This window comes from Haliotis asinina, chromosome 15 (assembly GCF_037392515.1).
Source record: "Haliotis asinina isolate JCU_RB_2024 chromosome 15, JCU_Hal_asi_v2, whole genome shotgun sequence".
Taxonomy (NCBI): Eukaryota; Metazoa; Mollusca; class Gastropoda; order Lepetellida; family Haliotidae; genus Haliotis; species Haliotis asinina.
In genome coordinates this window covers 16,087,457-16,111,243 of record NC_090294.1, presented here as the reverse complement: position 1 = coordinate 16,111,243, position 23,787 = coordinate 16,087,457, and the positions used below count along the sequence as shown (strand labels likewise).

Sequence of the window (23,787 nt, the reverse complement as noted above, 5' to 3'; positions counted from 1 at the left end):
GAGCGAAACAGCCATATACAACGTCAGCAAACAGAACAGTTCGTAAAACTATCGCTGTCGACACAACAAATATCGGTCCATCAAAATACTCCGTCAAGTTTATGACAGCATCTTATTCGCTTTCGTTATCTCTGCATTTTCAGTACAAATTTGAATTACGAACGCTGGCGTTATCTAATACGTGTATGTTAATTCACACGTACACTGTATGTGTATATCTCAAACTTGTTTCCACACAGAGCTAAAAAAGGGATAGAGTATTATACATGTGCTGCTGCCTTTTGAAGCGTGGAGATGAGTCTTGTGTGAACTGCACAGACACAAGGTGCACCTACTAACATGGTCCATTAGTAAAATACAACTGCTAAATGTATGCAACACTAACAAAAATGAATTATAACCAAAGAGGATGGTCCCATTCATTTCACTGACGTGATCGTTAAAAAGGCAAACGAACTTAGTTTCGTAACACGTGGAAAACGTAAATTACATCTAAAATGATAAAGTAGTTCAAATGTCTTAGAAACATTTTGTAAAGAGTACATGTAGGAAGACAGCTGAACGGTGGACACGTTACATAACTGATATGCCAGATCAATGATAGTGTGTTCTGACAGTTCTTGGGTTCTACGTGGGATCAACTCCTATTTGTCGTCAGTGATGTTCTAAGCACGTAGAGATGACCGTAGCGCAGTCGGCACGACCCCGGCAGACTGTTGGACCAGGGCGACAAACAGCCCTCTGACCGGGGGTCGAACCTGGTCACAGAGTGCACAACCCTCTCAGCCGTCGGTTGACCTACAGAAACATAACCAACTAAAGAAACACTACAATTCCGGCGGTCAAATATACATGGCCACAGAGAAAGAATATCGTCTTAGATGATTGCTAATTAGTAAATGCCGACGCACATCAAAGAAGGCTTTAATCACTTGTCTGGTGTTCGTTGTAACAAGCCATACCGTTCGCTCCGTCAAATATTTGACTAAACCGCTAGACTATCCGCGAGGTCAGTGTCTCTCCCACATTGGTCTTGCCTCCGAGAAAAATAAAAAAAATACCCTATTTAGTTTAACATTGCTCAATAACAAGTGCATCCTTCGCCGCGTCCACATAGCGAAACATCGTCACAATTTTCATTTTGTTGCTATGCATTACAAAGACGGGAGGAGGGGTGGGGCAGGTGGGGGTGAAATTGTTTAAGGGGACCCGTGAGAGGTTAGGGGGGTGAACTATCCGAAGACGAGTTCACTAAGACAGAAGAGACGCGAGTCTTATCGAGTGACCAGTCGGATGATTTTTCATACAAACCATTTATTCAATTCATAACTTAAAATATCTGTAAATCCTTCAGGCGTGTTCGTCGGCAGGTTTGGATTGTAAAGGGGAGAGATATATGGAAAGCGTAGTCTGTGATGGCAAGTCAACTATCCTGCTAGTCATTCACAACCACTGAAGTGCAGCCGGTCTATTCTCCAGGCCGGCCCAACTAGACAAAGATGAGGCTCATTACTGAATTCACTTGGGGGAACCGCCTGTTTCGTAAAAGCAACAAATCTCAGCGACGCACAGCCATATGCATACCTCAAATCGCATGCACGTGGTGGAAGATTTGAAATAATCTCCCCTCTCTCTGTTGCGAGTTAAACATGGAGATGTGCTTGATACTGCCCACATATGTTTGGCCCGTATGACATTGTTTGCATGCTTGAAGTAACCCTACTTTCTCACACAGTTGACACAACGTTTTCCCCGACATAATTTTCTCTTTTTTTTTCCGTGAGCGTCCTATTTTCAGCTTTAGCCTCGCTCGTCACGGCGGAGGACGCGGTTTGCAGAAGCGGCAACAACAACTGTCAGTGATACGACGTCGTGCTAGTATTTCAGGCAACCTGGAGCGTGGTCTGTGTTTCAGCCAAAGGTCCTGATACACATATAACCGGGGGTTAAATGTTTTATAGTTGTATAGGGACCTACGTATGGCTCAGTTAGCACTATCAGCAGTCGCACTGACATCTGAACCTTTGTAAACCCACATTTAATGATTGTTCGTGTGCGCGGTAGACGGCCAGCAACAAATATTTATGACAAAGTAATCACCGAGGTACACACACCGGGCATGTGCATACTAATATGACGTGTCGAACATACAAATTAATGTACATTTGTCTGTATGTCACGGACAGTAGACGTATTAGACACGTGGAGTAAGTGGGTTTAGTTTTAATATTCCAGCAATATTCCAGGTAAATGGCGGCGGTCTCTGCAGCGTGAAGTCTTTAAATAATAAATATAATATTCACTAAAACCTCGTTAATACGGACAGTGCTGTGAAATCTACTGTCCGGGTTAACGACCTTAATGTTTGGGTCACGGTAATGTGCAATACTGTTTTCTATATAAAGGGTACGTGTCCAGAATAGCAAGATTTGGATTATCAAGGTTTCATAGTAACTTAAAACATACCCCACAAACAAAATTTGAGATATCATATTGTATCCTCATTGGAAAATACTGTAAATGTATAAATGTGTTCGTACCTATACGTATATCATACGTGTCACATGTGTATCTTTGTATTTCTTTACTAGCGGAGGAATATAGATATTCCTTGAGAAAGAAATCCGGATGTGTCTAAATTCAGCACATTGTAACAGGAAGTACTGGAGATAATTTAAGTCGCATTTTTTACGTCAGCGACACGAGATGATATTACTTGACTGCATAACCTAAATGTGACAACGATCTGTGATCTGTGATACGTGATCTGTGATGCAAGCCTGTTGCGCAGAGGTCCAGTGGGCCTCAGTCGAGTCGTGTGGTACCTTAGCTATGAAACCGAGGTTTAGATTGAACATTACATGTACACCGTTGAACACCTTTAACATGTAACTGTATATCTAGACTTTGTCATGTAGGGCTGCAGTCTGTGAACGGTGTACATTAGGCTCTCTTTATTCCTATATAACATATCTCGAACCACGACATTCAATTACGAGGGCAAATATTCAAACCTGCTGTGTCAGCGTTATATAATAACAACCAAAGTATGTCATAATGAGTACACGCAAGTGGTCGTGATTCCCCGCTATCGGGGTCAGTTGTGTTTTGCTGTCAACTCGTAGTCATGTGGGCTTTACAATATTTTCAGTTTTCTCCGTACCCAATACGTTAGTTACGTACGCTGTTCCATTCACTTGTCACGGACACAGGTTTAGTACGGATTAAAATGTCAAGTTCTTGCTATTAATGACCTCCGTAAATTACTTCATACATCATGTTCTGAATAAACGGCCGGTAGGGTAGGTTAGTAGTTCAAGTGTTCGTTGACCACGATCATCTACGGGTTTGAATCCAGAATGTGAACGGTGAAATCGGTTTCTGGGTCTCTCCGCAATATTTTGCTGAAAACAATGTAAACATCAACAAAACGGAATAAACAATCTTTATGAAAATAAGGACTTAGGCAAACATTTCTACTTTCTTTCCAGGGCAGAATGTGTTACATTTTGACGGGGCTCGTGGTGCAAGTATTGATCTCCACGTGCTACCGACTGTGGTTGTTCTCGAGAGACATGCGGGATTTCCCGAGTGTGGGCGTTTCGGCTTCGGCACAGGTGTGTTAATCCTCCTGGCTTGAGCGTCTCTTAAACCAAGGTGCGAAGTGGGTGTACCACACGGTTGTGTCTGCCATGTGTGTGAGTGTGGTTGTGTGTGTAAGTGTGTGTGTGCGTTTGCGTGGGCGAGACCTCGTAACGAGCGGAGTTTGTTGTGTCTGCGGTTTGACTCTCTGCCCTGTATGCCAATAGGTGGGGCTCCCACTTCCGTATACACACAAAATGTGATTTATCAGGGAAATGAATCTTTTATACACAAACTCCAACGTGATGTAAATTATGCAGGTTTTACGAGAAGGCCACACATGGTTTTAGCACACTACAGTTGTTTGCACTTGCTTACTGAGGGAACGGTAAACATACAGTTAGCAAAATAATACATCGTCTGTCTCAACCGGGCAAACATGGCCGTGTGACCATTTTCCCAATAATCACCTCATTATTCTGGACCCTTTCTAATCCGGCCACTCACAAATCAGACCAACTGGTAGGAAGATACATATTATACAGGAAAACAACTACGTATCAATTATTCGTACAATTACACTATGAACTTTGTCCGGATTAATGGGGTGTAGTCGACAGTAGTATATGACGACCTTTTCTGACGCGGTATGACTGGCTGCTACTGTTTGTATGCATTATTAACAGTAGGCTAGTTACTTTATGAGTTAGTTTGTTTGTGTCTACTAATTGACACCAAACACCACAGTCAAACTTGATTGTTTCTAGAATGCCGAGACGCATGGGGCGAGCGGTCTGAACGTGCCTAGTCGTTGCTGACGCCTCCCCGACACACGAAGGCCAAGACTCCCCTCTTCCTCCTTTAGAAAATACCTGGACACGTCACCCTAAAAAGAAAGGTCTTCGCATGCCTCGAGTTAACATAACCCTTTTAGTGTATATATCCAGGAGCACCGAGTCACTCCCGCGTAAACTTGTACCTTTAATGTCTAGTTTCATTGACTTTTAACGTTTGAGTATTTAATGTCTTTCAAGGATGCGCCTTCATCCTATCCTATTTTTATCGACAGTGGTATTGTTTCAAGGTAATACTGAGAAACCTCTTCAGGTAAAATCTGCCATTAAGAATCACGCCAGACTCCCTATGCATCTACCTGTGCAGGTAACACTGATTGATATTCCGCCCACAGCGGTTGAGACCAGGCACCGACATACACGCACTTACATTGCACATCTTAAACCAAGTCGCTCACGTGGGCTGCCTCACCAACTCCAACCCATTACATAACAAGAGTTCATATGTTGCACTGTAAACATTAATACGTTCAGGAGTGATGGTCAAATGGCCATCAGCATACGTACTAATAGCTGAAATTTTACGGGTATTTGATGAATTCTATAGGTATTAACGTGAGGAGATTTCATGTTTCCTAAATCATTTGCAGTAGCTTGAAATATTTTCAAGAAGAAATATTTTCAAATTAAAATTTAACAAAACACGATCTTAATATATGTATACCTAACGTCGATTTGTCACTATTAAACGCTAGCGTAAGAAATATACACTACCTAGTCGTGATTAAGACAAGCCAATCTGTCATAGTCTTGACCTATACCTAGGCATCCATGTCATGAACATGATGTAATCACGAACTGGCAATCAGGATTTTGACAACAACAACAACAACAACAACAACAACAACAACAACAAAAAAAACAGCAGAAAAACCAGGCACACGAGCAGTTACCGTATATCTATCAGTAACTGACGACGGTGAAGCCATACATTAACGCTGTAACGAATTATACACATACATGGTCTAATAGGCACGGTGTTCGTTGGAAATCAGTTCAGTCTGGGGTCTAATACCGACAATGACGTTGTCCCAAAGGCAGATATATTATTTTGCCTTGATGTGCAGAAATACTGCTAAGTACCAGACATGCCGTCGCTCATTCACGAGGAGTGCTTATACGTTTTGAGAAAGAGAAGTAAAGATACGATTTTCCCCGCGCTAGATGTTCACAATGAGATCGTGTCAGCCTTAAGCTGCTGCTCATGATACACATAGTGAATTTGAGACGGGCTAGATAGAGGCTTTATAAAGCCTCGTAGCATTCTCCGTGATTGCAATCCGTTGCACTAAATACTCCATGTGGTTCAGCATAGGCAATGCACACCTGTAATCAACACAGACTTTCATCCTCTCACCTGGCCTTCAACCATCGTGCTTATTTCAAATCCAGGTATGCACCCCTGTCGATTAGGCGAAAGGATGTTATATATACTGTAACGGGAATCTATCGGCCCAGCACACATGTAATCGACTATTACTTTCATCCATTCGCACATCGTCTTCCTAATTCCAGTTTCAGGGATATATGCTCTGTTTACTACCTAGAATAATGTTTATTACATATTATAATAACAGTGTATAAACTACATGAGGTCGAATACCTGCTGATATCATCCCTTGGCTGAAATCGTGACTGATATCTGTTGCACTGAATGACAATGTAGCCCAGCAGTGATTTGCAGTTCGGAGAAAATGATACGACCACTGTTGTCGAAACCAACTCATCTTGTCTAGGAAGGGATCACGATGAAGGCAATTTAATGTAACCAGGTCGAATCAAATGTGATGCTACCTCTCTAAAGATTACGTGTCTCAAATATGGGGAAAAGGTCGATCGAGATCATCAGCCTGACCTCGGTGTAGCCCTATGTTTGGAGCTCACGACATGTCGGTTCTCAATTAGACGGCCGTACATATGCCTACGGCAGATGTTTTAAATACTTTTAAAAAAAACTCCCGCTTCCGTCTACTACATGCGACGCACGTTAGTGTCAAGGGACATGATAGATGTTTAATCCAGCGGGTTATATAATGACAGACTCTCTTCGTCTAGAAATAACTTCTATTGTCTCAGAAAAAACATGTAAAAGTACTAATTCATCTTCATGGGGAATTTGACAGTTTGTCGGTTTTTCTTTGATAATTAATTGGATAAAAATGTAATGAAATAATTCAAGCATACATCCACTACATAACTGACAAAACATGTCTCAGTTAACATGATGAATATGTCTAACAGAACCATCACTTATTCAAATCACGTCTAAAAGATGCTAGGGAATAATATACGCTACACTGTTGCAGGATAGCCAGTTTAACATCGATCCGTGTTTAGAAGACGGTCAAACAGCGCCCGATATACCGTCTCCCGTCCTCTTCGCTTAAATATGTTCCCCATCAACAAACATCTCATTCACATCCGAAAAAAAGTCGATGCTTACTTGAAGACGGAGTAGAGGGTCGAGGCGGACAAGGGCGCCGTACTCTGTTGTCAGCGGGTTTGGGTCTAAGGTCGACTGTGAAGTTTAAATTCAATTTAGCAATAAATCCACTAGATCTGGCAAGTCAGCTAACTCTTTTCTGTTCGACTGGCCCTTTAACAATTCTTGCGCAAGTTGTATCTTTACACATTTCAATTTGGAATAATACTGAACTTTCTTTCAAGGAAAACAAAAATGAATGAAACAACGAATTTGATTAAAATGCATCTAACCTGAGTAAATATTGGGGGTAGAGACAAAATCGGGAGTGAGGGGGAGGAGGGAGGGGGGTATGGTATGACTAGCGTCCGAGCGGGTCGGGGACATAGCGGGACGGAAAACTAGTACGGTTGACATGCTTAAATTCAACTACATGCTTCCCGAACACGTTATCCACATGCCGACTCGGAGTGAAGGAGGGACGCGAAAATAACACTGTGAGGAGCCCGTGTCTCTGCCGGGTCCAGGGACTAGCTCGAAGGCGTGGTTTTATGCTAGGGGAGGCTGGAAATAGAAGGTTTTGGTCCGTATCTGGCTGAACTTACCAGGAAACACCGCCTGTCCTCATACTGTGCCAACTCCCTGGGCGAATTGGACGCTCGCTTCCATTCTAAGTGTCACATTCACTCTAGGGTACACAACTTGTCTTCCATCAGAATATTGAATAGAGATCCACTTTCACGAGTAACTGGTGTTTAAAATAAGCTCGAACACTGTCGAGCTGCCACACAAATTCAACTATCCAACGCACAAGCTTGCTGAAATCGGATGGACAGAACCCCCTTTTTAATACACAGAAGGGTTTTTGCACAAGAGATTCTAACTCCTAAAAAACTTTCACTTGTCTCATAAAAAAATGAACCTTCGTTAATACAGTTGTTTTCCAATCGTGCACTAGTATCCGAAAAAATCGATGAAAACAACACAAGATATCCATTTAAAACACAACACAGATACAAGGAGTGCTGTTGTTATACAGGTATCCACACAAGCCTCCCGCTAACCTGTCTGAAGGCAGTAGAGTTTGAAGGCGGGCCGAGGGGGTGGGGAATCGGTCCCGGGGGGTGGGGTATCGCACCCTGCAGCTATGGCCGGACACGCTCTGTGGGGGGCGGGTGGTACCCACATCGAGCTCTTCTAGTACCCCCTACGCTCGGGTACACGTGGGTAGCTAGACACCATCCTGGTTGAATTCGTAAATAAAGCACAGACCTCCAGACTCCGATTAAAATTTCACTTTTAGAAATACACACAATTATAACTGAAGTTCGAAATCAGGTAGTCCGTTGAGAGTGAAAGGCAAACCGAAAATCGACCCGCTTGAGTCGCCCTTGTCCTTAGCTGTGTCAGTCACATAGTGAAGTGATATTGGTTAGTGTGGGGAGAGGTAGGCCCGCTTGCTTGTAGGCTGTAGCGAGAAGCTAGTCGACGTTCTGTGGCCCTCCCTCCCGCAACGGATGGTTGGCTGAGGCTCGCTTCCCTTCCAACTCTCCGCTGATTGGACAGAACAGGAGACAATAGCGGTCGCGAATACACCGCTGTCAACTCAGGCCGATGGGGTCGGGATGAGAAATACAAGTGTCGCAACTTCGGTCTGTCCCAATATACCTTACAAATTTCTCCACGGTGAGCTAAAATTTACTCAGGGAACTTTAACAAGATCACCCTGTTCTCACACCTGAATCTGGAACACCTGAGGCCAACCCCCTAAAATAAACGAGGACAGTCTTGATCGACGCTGTGTCTGAGTAAACTAACGGCAAAAAAATGACTCCAGGACGCAACGCGAGGTAAATATAGTTTGTGTGACTGGGAGACTGTGTGACAGGGAAGCGAAGGCCGAGGACCAGTGAATGAATGAAGCCTGTAGCGGACGATCACCTCGACAAGCGACTACAACACGGTAGTCGTTATCACCGAGACAGCACGAATTACCTCCCCTTACCTATAAGCCTGCGGCTCTCATCACACCTGCCGACCAAGATTAGCATTTTAATGTGTATACCTGACATTGCGGCCCACTGGAAGAGGGAAATGAATAGATTCACATAAAATAATCTGACAGCTTGAGAAACTATTTCGTACCTCTGTTGTGGTTTTAAGTTGTCATGCTGTATGAATTTGGGTGTATCGCAAGATGCCATAGGATTGGTGTATGAGTATATAGAGAGTACAAAGAATTGCTCAGTTATGTTGTTGAGGAGATTTGAAAGATGTCATACTTGTTAAATGACACAGCCTTGGTCAACTTGGTCAGCATCAACTGCATGCGTACCATGACGCTGTCATGACAGCACTGAAGGAGGTCATCGCTCTGAGTACTTGTGTTTTCACACTGTGATGAGCTAAGCATTAAGCATAATATACGGCATGTGATTTAATCAGGCATATTTCTCACACTATATTTCACTTTCGGACGAATCACTTGCCCCGGGGCTGGAGTTGCAATTTCTTATCCAACTGATCCAATCTGAACAGAGCTCATACTATCCAAGAAATATCGTTGTGGTGTGCTTGTTTTGGTAGATTCAGACGTTTAGGTTCACCTATCCTGTTTCTACCAGCGACCAGCCGTCACTGCTACCTTTCCTCCTGATAGTTTAGACAAACGACGACAGCAGTTAATAAAATGACTTCAGTCGCTACATTTCCGCTGCAACATTACAGCCTCAGCAGGCTACCTTGTGATGACTGCGTCCAGCTAGGACCTTTGACGTTAGAGCTACGGTGCTACAAACAGTCCATATTGTTTGCTAAACCTCGGCATAGTAAGAATCTAAGACTTTAAAGCCACGGAGCTACTTGACAACTTCAACAAGCGACCTTAAATGTTGCTACAAGGCAATATATTGCGTCCTTAGACGCTAGAGGTACCGTGCTACACGAGACCTTGAAGGTCACGAAAGTACGCCATGATGACAGTCATCTTAAACTGCATCTTTTGCATCTTTAAAGATTCGGCCAGGTATCCTAGTCGCTGTAACACGGTAATTGTCTTCTAAGTAGCAAGGTTACTTTGTCACTGAAGAACAAAATATGTCTGCTGAGTGTCATTGCACTGTGACACTCACATCAGGCACTAGAGTTACTTCTATGCTATTTAAACAGAAGTATAATTATTTGGCGTGACACTGCATCATAATAGCAACACTGGTCTCCCACGCTACAGCGGGAACATGAAGGTTTTTTTTATTGAAACGTCAGTCGCTGGAGCAGCTCTCAGAACTGTATCTCTACAATGATGACCATTTCTCAGACAGATTTGTTGATTCAGATTAAACCAAAGGAAGAGAAATCACTCGGCCACTGTCCATCAGGATTTCTGACTTAGCCTTTCAAGATCTATTTATGAACACGTCGGTATTAGGTACCGACTGGTCCTGTGAAGTCGATAAATCTGATCCCGGTATTGTTACTTCACAATAACCACTGACTGCCTCTATGACCAGGCGGGGGTGTTGGAGGGGCTCCTTGGCTATTAACGTAATGCTGTTGTCGAGATGCGGCCGAGCATACAAGGTGTTTAAGGAGGTGTTGAGATGCTCTTAGGAAAGCTGAAGTGGTCAGCGATGACTGCCATATGCCACTTGACTGCAGTTGGTCAGAAACCTATGTTCAGTTAGAATTTTTGTCTGTCTGACAGTCCATGAGTCCCATTAATTTCCGTTCTGCGTAGCACTTTCTGCAACACTAAAGCCCAAAAAAGCATGACCAGATTTCCTCAGGTTCTCACTGGGGTTCATGTTCAACATATAAGAAGTTGTGAATTTCCAGCATAACTTCTATATAAATGAAGGAACACTTCATTGTCACAGGTGTTACGTCATTCTTGTCACAGGAGCTCCTTTTTAGTAAAATATAACTGCTTGTTTCTATCAAATTTATACACAAAGACTAAACGTTAGTCTAATATAAATGGAGTAGGTGGCACTGTTGATTTTTCCATCGCATGATTCAAGCCAGTCAAGCACTGTTTCTCCGTGACTGGTCCTCGGGACAATGTCTCAGTTCTTTCTTGAACACAGCCTCGAACCAGGTAAACCATGAGCACAAGGTCGTGGCTCAGTGTCCCTGCTGGGTAAGTACATAGTGTAATGTTTATCACTGCGGTATTCGTAGGATCAGTTCATCAATTTAATTATTTCCTTCAAACATCCATGAGCTGGAAGTCGGAATTGAGCTGCAGACCCATTTAATCCTTGTGGACTTGAGTTCTCTGTATATACCCTCGTGGCCGACCAGCTCAAAAAATTCACATATGGCTGCACGAAGTCGAACTTGGCATGGGATAGACTGGGTTGTGTATCTTTCTTCATTGGATGTTGGGACTCTCTGGACTGCCAATTTGTTTGTGGGAAGGACGCCGGAATGGAGGTCGAGATCTGTAAACAGTCTAATTTTACAGTGATCACCATTTCTCGAAATTAGGACACCCTCATCTCTTGGAGGTCTAGGTTGAGTTGTAGGCCATCATTTAAAATTCGAGAATACGTTGTAGAATGCCATCAGTAGGTCGACAGCAGACATCATCAATCGGCCGCTATCCCAATGCCAGTCCTCATCTGTCGGTCTAGTATCAGATGCAAACCGTCCCATGTTTGCAAACCACACACTAACAAAGTGCAAATATGGAGGATTTATAGCAAAGATAGTCACTAGAATACCTATGAGGTAGCCATTAGCGAAGAGGATAGACAGAAAACGGACGATTTTGACCTAATACATTGTATCTCCATAATTTGGAATCAGACATATCCTGGACAAAACAAGTTAGGGATGTTGGTATTTTTTGATCGATATTTCATCAGTGTGTCAATGAGTAAATAGACCATTATTCATAACTTCAAATTTTTATATATCCCTAACTATTTTTGTCCAGTATATTAACCTAACATGAACTTTTTCAACAGAATCGTTGACACAAATTCCGCCAGCAAAGTTTATTTGCCTGAACTGAAAAAAAACCAAAACATTATGCCCAAGTTACAATCATTAATATATAAAAAAAATATGAAGATAAACAGTGAAATTTTAATTGGTCTCAGTAACAGAGCTCTAGAGTGAGTGAATACGAAATATTTCTAGCAATATTCCACCAGGGAAACAAAAAAAATGAGTTTCAAACATTGTATTCACGGTCTCGGGAACAACCGTGTATTGTTGTGATACCCAACGACAGATGTCCATTTCCGTGTTTATGGTGATCTATGATAGTACAGAAGAGCGACTCCTCTTTACCAGATAACGGTCGTATGCCAACTAATGAGTAGAAATGCCTAGTGAGGAGTACGTGAGATCAGCTATCATGATGACCCTCATTCTGTGTTTATCCCAAATAATCCATGTTTATCCTTTAACTGGGTACAGTATCTCAATAAATAATAATCACCCATTATGTTCGCGACGTAGACTGTGATCCCTGTGTCTGACCGTGGCTATTAATTAAACCATACCGAAGCATATGAATTGCATGGGCAGAGTTAGTGAGGGGAATCGTTACGGCAGTTTCTGCGCTTTAGTTTGCACGCGTTTTTGGTATAAGTAAACACATTCTTGTGTTCTGTACACCTTTACAGGTTCACGTGCGTTGTCTCGCCGCGTGTATTAGTGAACAGTTTTACACTGGTATTCTGTTTACGTTTTCTGATTCACGTGCGTTTTGTTTATGTTTACGTCTTCTCACGTGCATTCTGGAAAGCTTTTCTTTTATATTGTATATGATAAACAATTGTAGAATTGTACAAAGTAGCCACAACGGTACGCTGGCAAATGATCTTCAGAGCAGTGACTTGCGGGCGTGGTCTGCTTGTGTCCGTGCTTGCAATAGCCGTATTGGTTGACAGTGGACAGTGTCCATACATCACCCGGACAACTGTCGTGGACTCCCAACAGAGACAAACGTTACAAGCCTACCAATCACCTGTTCTCGAACTTAATTTAAGAGATGGGAATTGGTATTTAATGAAGACCTCACATGTAATTGTTCCCTTTGTATCTTTGTCCTCTTTACCTTTGACCAATGCTCCTTTAGGGAGAGACGCGTGTCTCAGCTGCCCCCTGACCATCGCCCCATCCCCGCTGAAGCCCCTCCCTCTCCCGGTCTACTAGCGGTATCAAGAGAGATGAACTACCAAACATGATCGCTCCTACTCCATCAAAGCGTTCCCTCGTCACACCGAAGACCTGAGTTCGATGCCAAACATGGGCACAATGTGTGAAGTCAATTTCTGGTGTCCTCAGCCGTGATATTTATGGAATATTGCAACAGAGTTAAAACTACACTCATCATCATCATCATCATCATCATCATCATCATCATCATCATCATCATCAGTCAAATCAGTTCTAGCGGCACCATTACCAAACGCTACTCCATCTGCCCATCCATAACTACATGAAACATATACAATATCTCTTTCGGGAATATTTGGATATCAGAATCCGTTATACTATACTTTATCATGTTCCACAAATATCACATTACATTTTGTTATATTGATGTCAAGACGCTGATGGTAATATACACGTAATACAACCTAAAGTAAAATAAGAACATCATTGTTTTTTTTTTGTCAGTGATGAATAATTTTATAAGTTTTCTTACAAATCCTTCTTAATGACATTATTTTAATTCGATATAACAAGGCTGAAATGCGATATGCCTATTGAAAACAAAGTCAGCCCCACCTGATATTGTTCAAGCCCTTATCTAACACCTGCGTCCCTACCTGGGCCGGCTGGTCAGTTATCTGAGCGCCCCAATCAGATACATCACTCCCTACCTGGTTATGATAGCCCTTGTCCGGCACTGGTCAGTCCTGCAGGTGCGTGAACATAATAAAAGAGCAAGTTTGTTCATTCTGCATGTGACATTGGACCGCGTGGAGCGAGCGTCCGAAATGACCGCTCCAAGTGTCGGGAGACTTGAATCAGCCCCCCACATCGAAGGAATTCTCCAATCTTTTTCCTCTAAGTGGGTAATCCTGTGCGATTATTGCCGATAGTTCACACGATGTAAACTAATCTTTCACTGAAGAATGTCCATGTCACAGTTACAAAGGTGAAAACCAATCTGACTTGATGCTGATCGTCCTCTCCTATAATACACGGGTCTCGAGACGAGAGCCGAACCCCGCGCAGTGCAATACTGTACTCAAACTGCATGGGGAATCTCCGATATAAAACCCACCTTGGGAGGAAGTGACACTCTAAACCCTAACTCCGCAATTTGATACAGAATTACAAAAGGTCGAAACAGATTCAAATTAATTCCTTGAATTGCCAAACAATATTCCCTGAAAATATAGAACATTTCAGGGGGTAAACCTTGCAATCCAGGATGCATCTGACGGTTATACAATTCATCAACTTCTTTATAGTTTAAAAATAATCTTTTGTTTACGCAGTACTTGTAAGTCCCGGATACACTGTAATCATAAATCTATAATGATGTAACTTCATATTGTCGTGGATAGATCAGGGTTGCCAACACTACTATGGGATACACGGAAGTATGAGGCATAAGTGTCTTCCTGCAGACTGCCCAGTAGCTTGACATCATCTTGTTCCGGTTCTAAAGGTTATGCAGTAGTTAAACTCTAATTAAATCATCATCATCATCATCACCATCATCATCATCATCATCACCATCATCATCACCATCACCATCATCATTATGAAGAACAAGAACACTGTCATCAACACTACCACCATCACCATTATTATCACCACCACTACCACTGTCCTACATGTTACGCACCATATTAAACTCAGCTAAATCATCATCATCATCATAATCATCATCATCATCATCACCATCATTATCATCATCAACAGTATAACACAGCCTCACCTAGTTACAATATCCACTCATCATCAGCACCAGCACCAGCACCGGCACCATTATCAACATCATCATCATCATCATCATCATCATCATCATCATCATCATCATCACCACCACCACCAGTATAACACAGCCTCACCTAGTTACAATATCCATCGTGTACAAATAATGCATGCCACATGTAACAGGTAATAATTCTTACACGATTAGACTGAATCCGTGTTATTCTGCCTGGCTTTTGAATCCAACTCAATATGCTGATGCGGCCAAACAATGACATATATATATAAGTGAGGCTGGACCAGCCAGTTCAGTGATTGATATAAACGGCGTCGATCTACGTAAATTGACTGCGATGCATTTTCAGCGAGCTTGACCGCACGATCCCATTAGCCGCCTCTTAAGACAAGCCTGGTTTACTTACAAGACCATGCTCCAAGAAAGGACCAAAAATAAGACAACAATATTCACTAATCCTGTCTTTTTAGACATAGGGTTCGCTTGTCTCGCGTAAAAGCCATTTTGGTATCGTCGTGGGTTAAACCATTTGAACTACTCACTAATAGCTTACAATTGTTGGACAAATTGCAGGTGCAATGATACAACTTAATGGTAAATTAAACATATCCGTCATAAATCATTACATTTTTAAGCAATCTATTATAAGGCCCCAAACACTAAGAGCTAACAGCGGCTGTGAACGAAGAAACAATGGTAGAAGAAAAGCTACAGTCCCGCCGTCTTTGGAGTCATTCTAGTTTGTCCCACGCAGCATCAACGGTGTTGGATTAATCAAGGAATAATATCTGTGTATTTTATCCCCCATGCAGTGGTCGTGATGTTATCTTACCCACAGGGAGTTGAGTTGATGGGGTGGCTGGTGAAGTGGCGGGGGGGATACGGGAAGCTGGGGACATGCTAGCAAGCACCCAAAGTAAATCACCATATAATGGCCCGGGAAGTGCTTACAACGTCAACATATTGATGTTCCCTTTGAGTGCTCTCCTGGAGAACAGGGTGGTCTCTGTTACAAAACCAACAGAAGGAGAACCCGACCCTCTCATGTATGTATGGGAGGGTGGTGTGAGAACCCCCCACCCTCGCCACTCTTCAGAGCGATATATGCATTATATGTGTCTAATAACATAAAAGCAGTGGGGCCCTTGTCGAGTTAAGCCCGTCGCGTCTGAAATTGTCATATTATTGGCTGGTAATCCTGCAACGATCCATGCAAATATCTGAGGATAATTCCCAGATTTCAATTCAATAGACACCAATCTGTGAACGCATATCGATAAAAGACTAATATTTGAGAAAACTTGAGAGAACTGATAGTAGGTAAACGAAAGTGAAGTGTTTATAAGCGAACAGACGGGCTGAAAAAGGAGTGGGTATACTGAGAGGTAGTGGGCACTGAACGGCATGTAGAGACGGTATTACAGTCAGAGAACCTTAGACTGGTATCACCTCTTGGTTGCTATCATCATTATGTCCGTTTTCTAGACGCAAAATTTAATCAGATGTTAAAACATAAGCACAGCGTTTAATACTCGTGAAGATCCGGGTTAGAATTGGTCTTCAGAAACTCATGCATGTCGTAAGAGGCATCTAACAGGATCACGTGGTCAGATTATTATCCAGCAAAAATAAGCTGTTAAAGCGGGTTGAATAATTTAACTTTGAACCTGTTTTTTTCGGCGTGGCAAGCGAACGGGTTAGTAATTGTGTTTTTATACTTGGCGCTTCTGCTATTGAAGATCCGGGTTACAATTGGTTTCCAGAAGAGGCGACTAACGGGATCAGGTGGTCAGAATATTAAACCAGCGTTTAAAATATGAAAAGCATATAGTTATATCTAATATATTAAGTGAAAATAACTGTTATCATCACGCCTGAGAGATTATTACTTTTCACAACATGAACCTCCTTTCATTGATGACATTTAGGGGAAGAGAGAGCTTAGGACTGTCTCCGGGGATGGAGTCAGAGCAACGACGTATTTGTATGTTATTGTATGATGAATGGTCGTTGAGATGATATATGTGTGCAGCGTCGTAGGCAAACGCAGATCTACATTTCAGATGCACACATCGTTTGACAAATTAAAATGAGGGAAAGACTTGGTGTCCCAAGTTACCACTTTGAAGGAGGAAGCTTGGTGCAGGTAAACCAAGCACCATTAACGATCGAATCGAGGATTCGAACCCTACATTGGTGAACGCTGAAAAGGACAATATCCACATTAAAGAACACATTTATTTCTCAAAGTCTGTCAGCTTAAATATATATCAGTTACCTTCCTCCGTCTTAATGTATGAACCATGGACGGTGGAGTACCTTAGCGGTTAAAGCGTTAGCTCTCCATGCCCAAATCACAGTTCGATTCTCAACATGGATACAACGTGTGAAGTCCATTTTCGGGTGACCCTGCCTTGATAAAACTGGTATTACATTTAAAGCAGCGTACAACCAATTACATACTATTTCTTGTTTTCGTTGTTTTTGTTGTTTAACGACACTCACAATATGATTACACGATGCCATTTAGAAAGTGGTCAAATGTAACATATGTCATATTTGGGATTTCACTTTCTTAGTAAAGTACAAATTCTAGTACTTTTTTTTTTCGGTTGAGTCCCATCCGGGATTCGAACCCGCACCCTCAGAGTCAGGCACCTAATCGCCAGCACACAAAGTCAGCCGCCTAGCCCGCTCAGCCACCACAACTTCCACAATACTAAGAAAGTGAAATCCCAAATATGACATATGTTACATTTGACCACTTTCTAAATGGCATCGTGTAATCATAGCTTTCGGCCGTGGGAGCCGTGCCAATTTACACTCATCAGAGGGGTACACAAAGTACGCAGTCTAGACTACCAGTTGTCCGACTTTCATTTTGTGGAAGTTGTGGTGGCTGAGCGGGCTAGGCGGCTGACTCCCGGATGGGACTCAACCGAAAAAAAGTACTAGAATTTGTACTTTACTAAGAAAGTGAAATCCCAAATATGACATATGTTACACTCTCACAATATACCAGCTATATATATATGGCGGCAGTCTGTAAATTTTCAAGTCAGGACCAGACATTCCAGTGATCAACACCATAAGCATCGATCTACCAAAATGGGACATGTGTTAACCAAGTCACGACGAGCATGGGAGTACAAATTCTGATGTATAAGCCTTATACTCGACAACAGTTGCACAATATGCGGTTGCGATAAAGCTTTGGAGTGTTTCACGTGAACTCACTCTCCTCTTCCCTTTGCGGTATCGTTAATAGTTTTTTAACATTCAGTGGAAGGAAGTATTTGATAACCCTGTCGATGGATGAGACAGGCCCGTGTCACTAAATTGACACGGGGGGTCTGACGGTGACGTAGTACAATGTAAGGGATTTGCCACTCTTGAGGAACGTTCGAAAACTTACGTAAATCCCACGATAACATCACAGCAAATCTGATAGCATAGAGATAACGACATAAACCAAACACGGAAGCAAATGGAAACAAAACCATTACGTCACGCTGTTTAGAAACCAATAACGTACTCTCTAGGTGAAAGGAATCCTCGCCTCCGGACACGTGGAAATAAACCCGTACTGCTTCTGATTTGAGAACCTGATAACATTCGGCACAATCTGTCAGTCAGCGGATTTGTTATTGATCAGAGAGATAGATAAACTACGACACTGCCTGTCCATCACCCTCATCAAACCTGTCACACTGAAATAGATCTAGGCATGCACGCAGACTGTAATACTTCATGGCTAGGACACATATCTATGTGTACCGTCTCTATCAATAAAACATGCGTTAATATACTCGTAAACACCGGAAAGACGTGGTTATGAAATACTTCTTTCAAAGAGGAATATTCAAAATGAATGTCATAAATTCTTAACGATAATAAGTGAGTGAGTTTGTTTTTACGCCGCACTCGGCAATGTTAGAGCTATATGGTGCGGGATACAGACAGGTGAACACATTCGCTTGGAACGCCTTAAACCCGGGTTCGATCCTTACCATAGTTAACATGTGTTTATACTACTTCTGGTGTTCCATGGATGCAACTAGAAGGATGATCTAAAAACCAAAACGAACTCAGTTACGTCAACCACTTGTCTTGCCTTGTGTGTGGAGAAATTGAAATAGCCCAGTCGGAAGTGCAATGCCTTTCATTTAGCACGAAGTATGTCACACATCTCTTCCTTCACTGGAACATAAGTATATACGGTAATGCTTGGACCAATATGAACATTAATATGCATGGATCGATGCTGATGGTGTTGATCCCTAGATAGTTGGTGTAGATTCGATTATCTACAGACCGTTGGAATAGTGCTGAGAGCGGGGTTAAATACCAAACAAACAAAACGAACAAACCTCGTTCACATGCCATGCTGCCTGACAACGAAACCAGTTGGTCATTTTTTAAGGGATTAGGATAAATTCGCTTTTAATTAACTTATAATATTTATATAATCTACATCCAGCGGCGTGCTGGAATGTGGGGGTCTCTTGGCGTCCTGGGGTGCCGATCAGAGATTGTGTGGGGTGACAGATCGCAGCTGGCGACGGTTGACTCGCGGCAGACACTATCTGCCTGTCACTCACACATCCACACTAGGTCAGCTGACATCGACAACACTTTGACACAACACGATCAGTCCAATCAGGTCTATATGAGGAAATCCATGCATGCCGTACATTCCTCCGATCTACATACTTTGAGGGGAGCGAGTCGATAGGAAATAACTTGTAATCTATGCGGACAGTCATTATAAGTGTCACATATACAAGTGTCATCACCGATCACATTGTCGCGCCTCCGTCACGCGTCTTGTATGCACTTCAGCGTGGGACTATGTAGGATAACTGAAACACATCACTTACAGGGGTTGGAAGGACCATTAAGGCAGTCATGATTCTAGTGACTTTAATTTTACGCCGTCTTTATCAATAGTCCAGCAATATAACGGAAGGACAACAGAAATGGGTACCCACATTGTACTCATGTGGGGAATCGAATCCAGGCCTTCGGAGTTGCGAGCGAGCGCTTTAGTCAGTAGGCTACCCCACCGCCCGTTCTCGATTCTAACCTGGGTATTCAATACACAGCTAAAATGGTTTCACACATTGTACCCATTTTGGGAATCGAACTCGGGTCTACGGAGTGACGAGCGAGCGCTTTAATCAGTAGGCTATCCCACCGGCCGTTCACAGTTCTAACCTGGGTATTCAATACACAACTGAAATGAGTGTGCCTGGGTCTACGAAGTGACGAGCGAGCGCTTTAACCAGCAGGCTACCCCACCGCCCGGTCTCGATGCTAACCTGGGTGTTCAGTACACAGCTGAAATGGGTTCACACATTGTACCCATGTGGGGAATCGAACCTGGGTCTACGGAGTGACGAACGAGCGCTTTAACTAGCAGGCTACCCCGTTCACGATTCTAACCTGAGCATTCAATACACAACTGAACATCCATGCTTTGATTACTGTTGCTGGTGCTGGCTTATTTGTTGTTTAAAGCCGCATGAGCACTTTTACTTCGGTTTGTAAATTTAATAACAACAGTCTGGACAACAGCGTCCAGTTATTGACATCATAAGCATCGATCCACGCAATCGGGATAAACATCAATCAAATCACCGAACATGACCTTTCGATTAGTTGTCTCTGAATAAAGGGATAGGGTTGAAGATAAATTCTAACCCGTATCTTCATAAGAGGCTTACAAGTGTCCTACAGTGCGGGTGAAGTCAGACATATATTTTCCTCCTCTCCTATGTTGATTATATGTTGACATTAAACATGCATCATCATGATAATGACACTTTGCTGAGTAAGCTGATATACAAAAGGCGAAAGTACCTATTATGGTAAATGATAATCATTATCGTAAGAACAATGTAGCTTCATGACATCGGTGGCACCAGTCTTTTTTCACACATTGTACCAATGTGGGTCTTCGGCTTGAAGAGCAGACACGAGGCTACCCTGTCATCTATAAAGCACATTGGCATAAAAACATAAATATTAAGATAGAGGTACGCATTCGTTTTCTTTGAAACAAAATGCCGTGATCCGTCACCTAAACAACAGTTGCAAATACCGTGGTGTTTATGATAAACATACCTAGTTGTGTATCCTACACATAATACAGAGATGGGTATACTGAACGCAACACCTCGATGCGTATTTCTAATACGAATACGATGCGTTTCGTTAAATCATGATTTTGAATGAGAATGCTTAAAACGTCACATCAGCACTATTTCCGAGTGAGTGAATGGGTCTAGTTTTAAGCCGCTTTTAGCAATATTCAAGCAATATCATTACGGGGGACACTAGACGGGTGGGCTTCATACACCATACCCATGTGAGAAATCACCGCGCCTCTTCAGCGTGACGAGTGAACGCTTTAACCACTACGCTACCCCATCGATCGTACTTCAGTCAGAAAGAGCAAGACGCTCACATGAGAGAACAGTCATCATAATCAAAATATGCAGTTTGTATTGTGCGTCCAGTGATCGATATTCTGAGCATCGACAGTTTTCAGCATTGTATTATACCCAGTCATTTCGTCTTTTAAGACAGGCATGGGTATTATACCGAAGCAATTGAAAGGTATTCTAGTTAATGTCGTGTATACAGACTTACCGTGTATCAACACACATCCCCCTACAGGCGAGGATCTCATGCTCCTAACTAAATATTCTGGTGCTGTAGGCAGGGAAACATGCCACAGATAAACCGGATCCGGTAAACGTCAATCACGTGGTTCTGCGACCTCACTGTGATTACCGCATAGATAAATGACAAGAAAGTTGATATTTTACAGAAACAGGGTATTTTATCGTGGGGTTACCCTTATATAAGACCATGTATCGTTTTCAAATCGCAATTAATAGCGTTGACACAGGTCCTGTCTGTGTTTCTGAACAGTCCGCCTCCTCTCTCCGTCTTTGACTAATATGCTCACTTGCTGGGTTTGTTTTTACAATGGGGGTAATGAAGAGTTTTACATTTGCTTTAACTTTTAAGTAAATACTAACAGAAATGGAACCCAAAACAAACATGGCGGCATGCTGCATGTTGTTGAAGGCATTGTTGAGAGGCATGCACCTAGGCAAATAAAACAGATCAAACCTTCACCGAACAAACAGTTCCACCACACAGAGTAATCAATTTAGCTAGCTTCACCGCTGTCTTATCAACACCGGGAGTTTTTTTCAGGACGAATCAACTGAAGGAAAACGCGCCTCCTGACTTCATCATTGCAGTTATGTTATGTCATGCTGGAGCTCGGGCGAAACGCTTTGGGCGATTGTGTTACGTCTCTTATTTCATACCATATACGCCATTCAGAAATGACAGACATATTAATTAAACATTGCACTTTGTTAGCGTAGCGTATGAGTTGAGCTGAGGGCTCACTGGATAATGATGTTTCATAGCGAACACTTCCGCGTGCAGCAGCCCATCTGTGATGTATTATCACATTACGCTGTGATGTAATGTATGCACTAACAAATTTTAATTCGCCTATAACCACTCACATGCTTCTGAAATCTGTTAAACGTTCCCTCCTCTATCAACCCTTTCATCCCACCCCGTCAACTCGATAACAGTCGCTTTCTCCACTGAACCGTTCACACAAAGATCAACCCTTTTCACCTCTAAAGTGTTCACATTGTGATCAGTCCTTTCACCCCCAAACCGTCCACCCAGTAATCAACCCTTTCACCTTAAACCGTCCACCCAGTAATCAACCCTTTCACCTTAAACCGTCCACCCAGTAATCAACCCTTTCACCTAAAACCGTGCACACAGTAATCAATCCTTTCATCTTAAACCGCCCACACAGTAATCAACCCTGTCATCTTAAACTGTTCACACACTAAACAGCTTCACAGTGAACAATCCTTTCACCCCCAAACCAACCATTCACACAGTGATCACCCCTAATCTGTCCACACAATTACAATCGCTTTCTACCCTAGATACCCCACTTTCAACCTCAGATAAGTCCACAACGTCGTCAGCCTTTTAAGAAAGTTCAACATTGTCACCTCTACACCGTCCACAGTGATCAACTCTTCCATATCCCCCAAACCGTCCACAGTGATCAACTCTTTCATACCCCTAAACCGTCCTCAGTGATGAACCCTTTCATACCCGGAGAACCGTTAACAGTGATCAATTCTTTCACTCCCAAAAACTATCCACAGTGATCCACCCTGTCACATCCATACCTTCCACACTGTGATCAGCCCTTTCACCCCAAATGTGTCAACCTTTTTATCCTGAATCCTTCCACACAATGATAACGCTTGTATCTCCAAATGCGCTCACACTATGGCCGGTCCTTTAAACCATTAAAAAGGCAATCAACCCTTTCCCAGGATCCAACACAATGACCAACCGTTTTAACCCAATCCGTCCCACGAACCCTTCCATAAAATCCATCTACACACTGACCAAACCTTTCTCCAAATCCCATTATACAACAATGAGCCCTTCTAAAAACTTATACATACAACCAACCAATCCTCAACTTCATATCTTCAATACAATGGCCAACAATGTTATTGTACTGATATATGACACGCCTGCCATCCCGAAGAGCATCACGATTCACGGATGCTGTAGTTATTTATTACTTTCATTTTAAACAAAACACCATTTACGAAAACAGTTCTTATGAACTATCGCCTTTCAAACCTGACCTGTGTTGTATCATTAACACACGCGCTGGTATGGTATAAGTGACGTATCCCCTCGTACACAAGGAATGCCCGGATGCAGGGCTGCACGGTATAAGGGGTGGAGTTTCTTCCCAAATTCTCTACCCGTCTTCAGAGGTATGGCATAGTTTTGCCCATGGACTTTGATGCAATGATGGTTTGGATTACGTAGGAGTTATATGTACAGACGTGAGCGTGGCTCATCCTTCTCCTCCTCCTCCTCCTCCTCAACATCATCATCGTCACCACCACCACCACCACCAT

General features: G+C 42.6%; 1 protein-coding gene across 4 annotated transcripts in view; it reads right to left on the bottom strand.

The window, feature by feature from the left end:
* LOC137266431 (fibroblast growth factor 17-like) overlaps window positions 1-23,787 on the bottom strand; it is a 127,614-nt gene that overhangs the window by 21,123 nt on the left and 82,704 nt on the right. The window contains exon 1 of one of the 4 annotated variants that reach the window (XM_067801927.1): window positions 7,464-8,382. The exons of the other annotated variants lie outside the window; for them this stretch is intronic. Coding sequence (XP_067658028.1) covers window positions 7,464-7,486 — 23 coding nt within the window. The 5' untranslated portion in view covers window positions 7,487-8,382. Of the gene's footprint in view, window positions 1-7,463; window positions 8,383-23,787 lie in introns of those variants that run through there. 4 annotated transcript variants of the gene reach the window in all.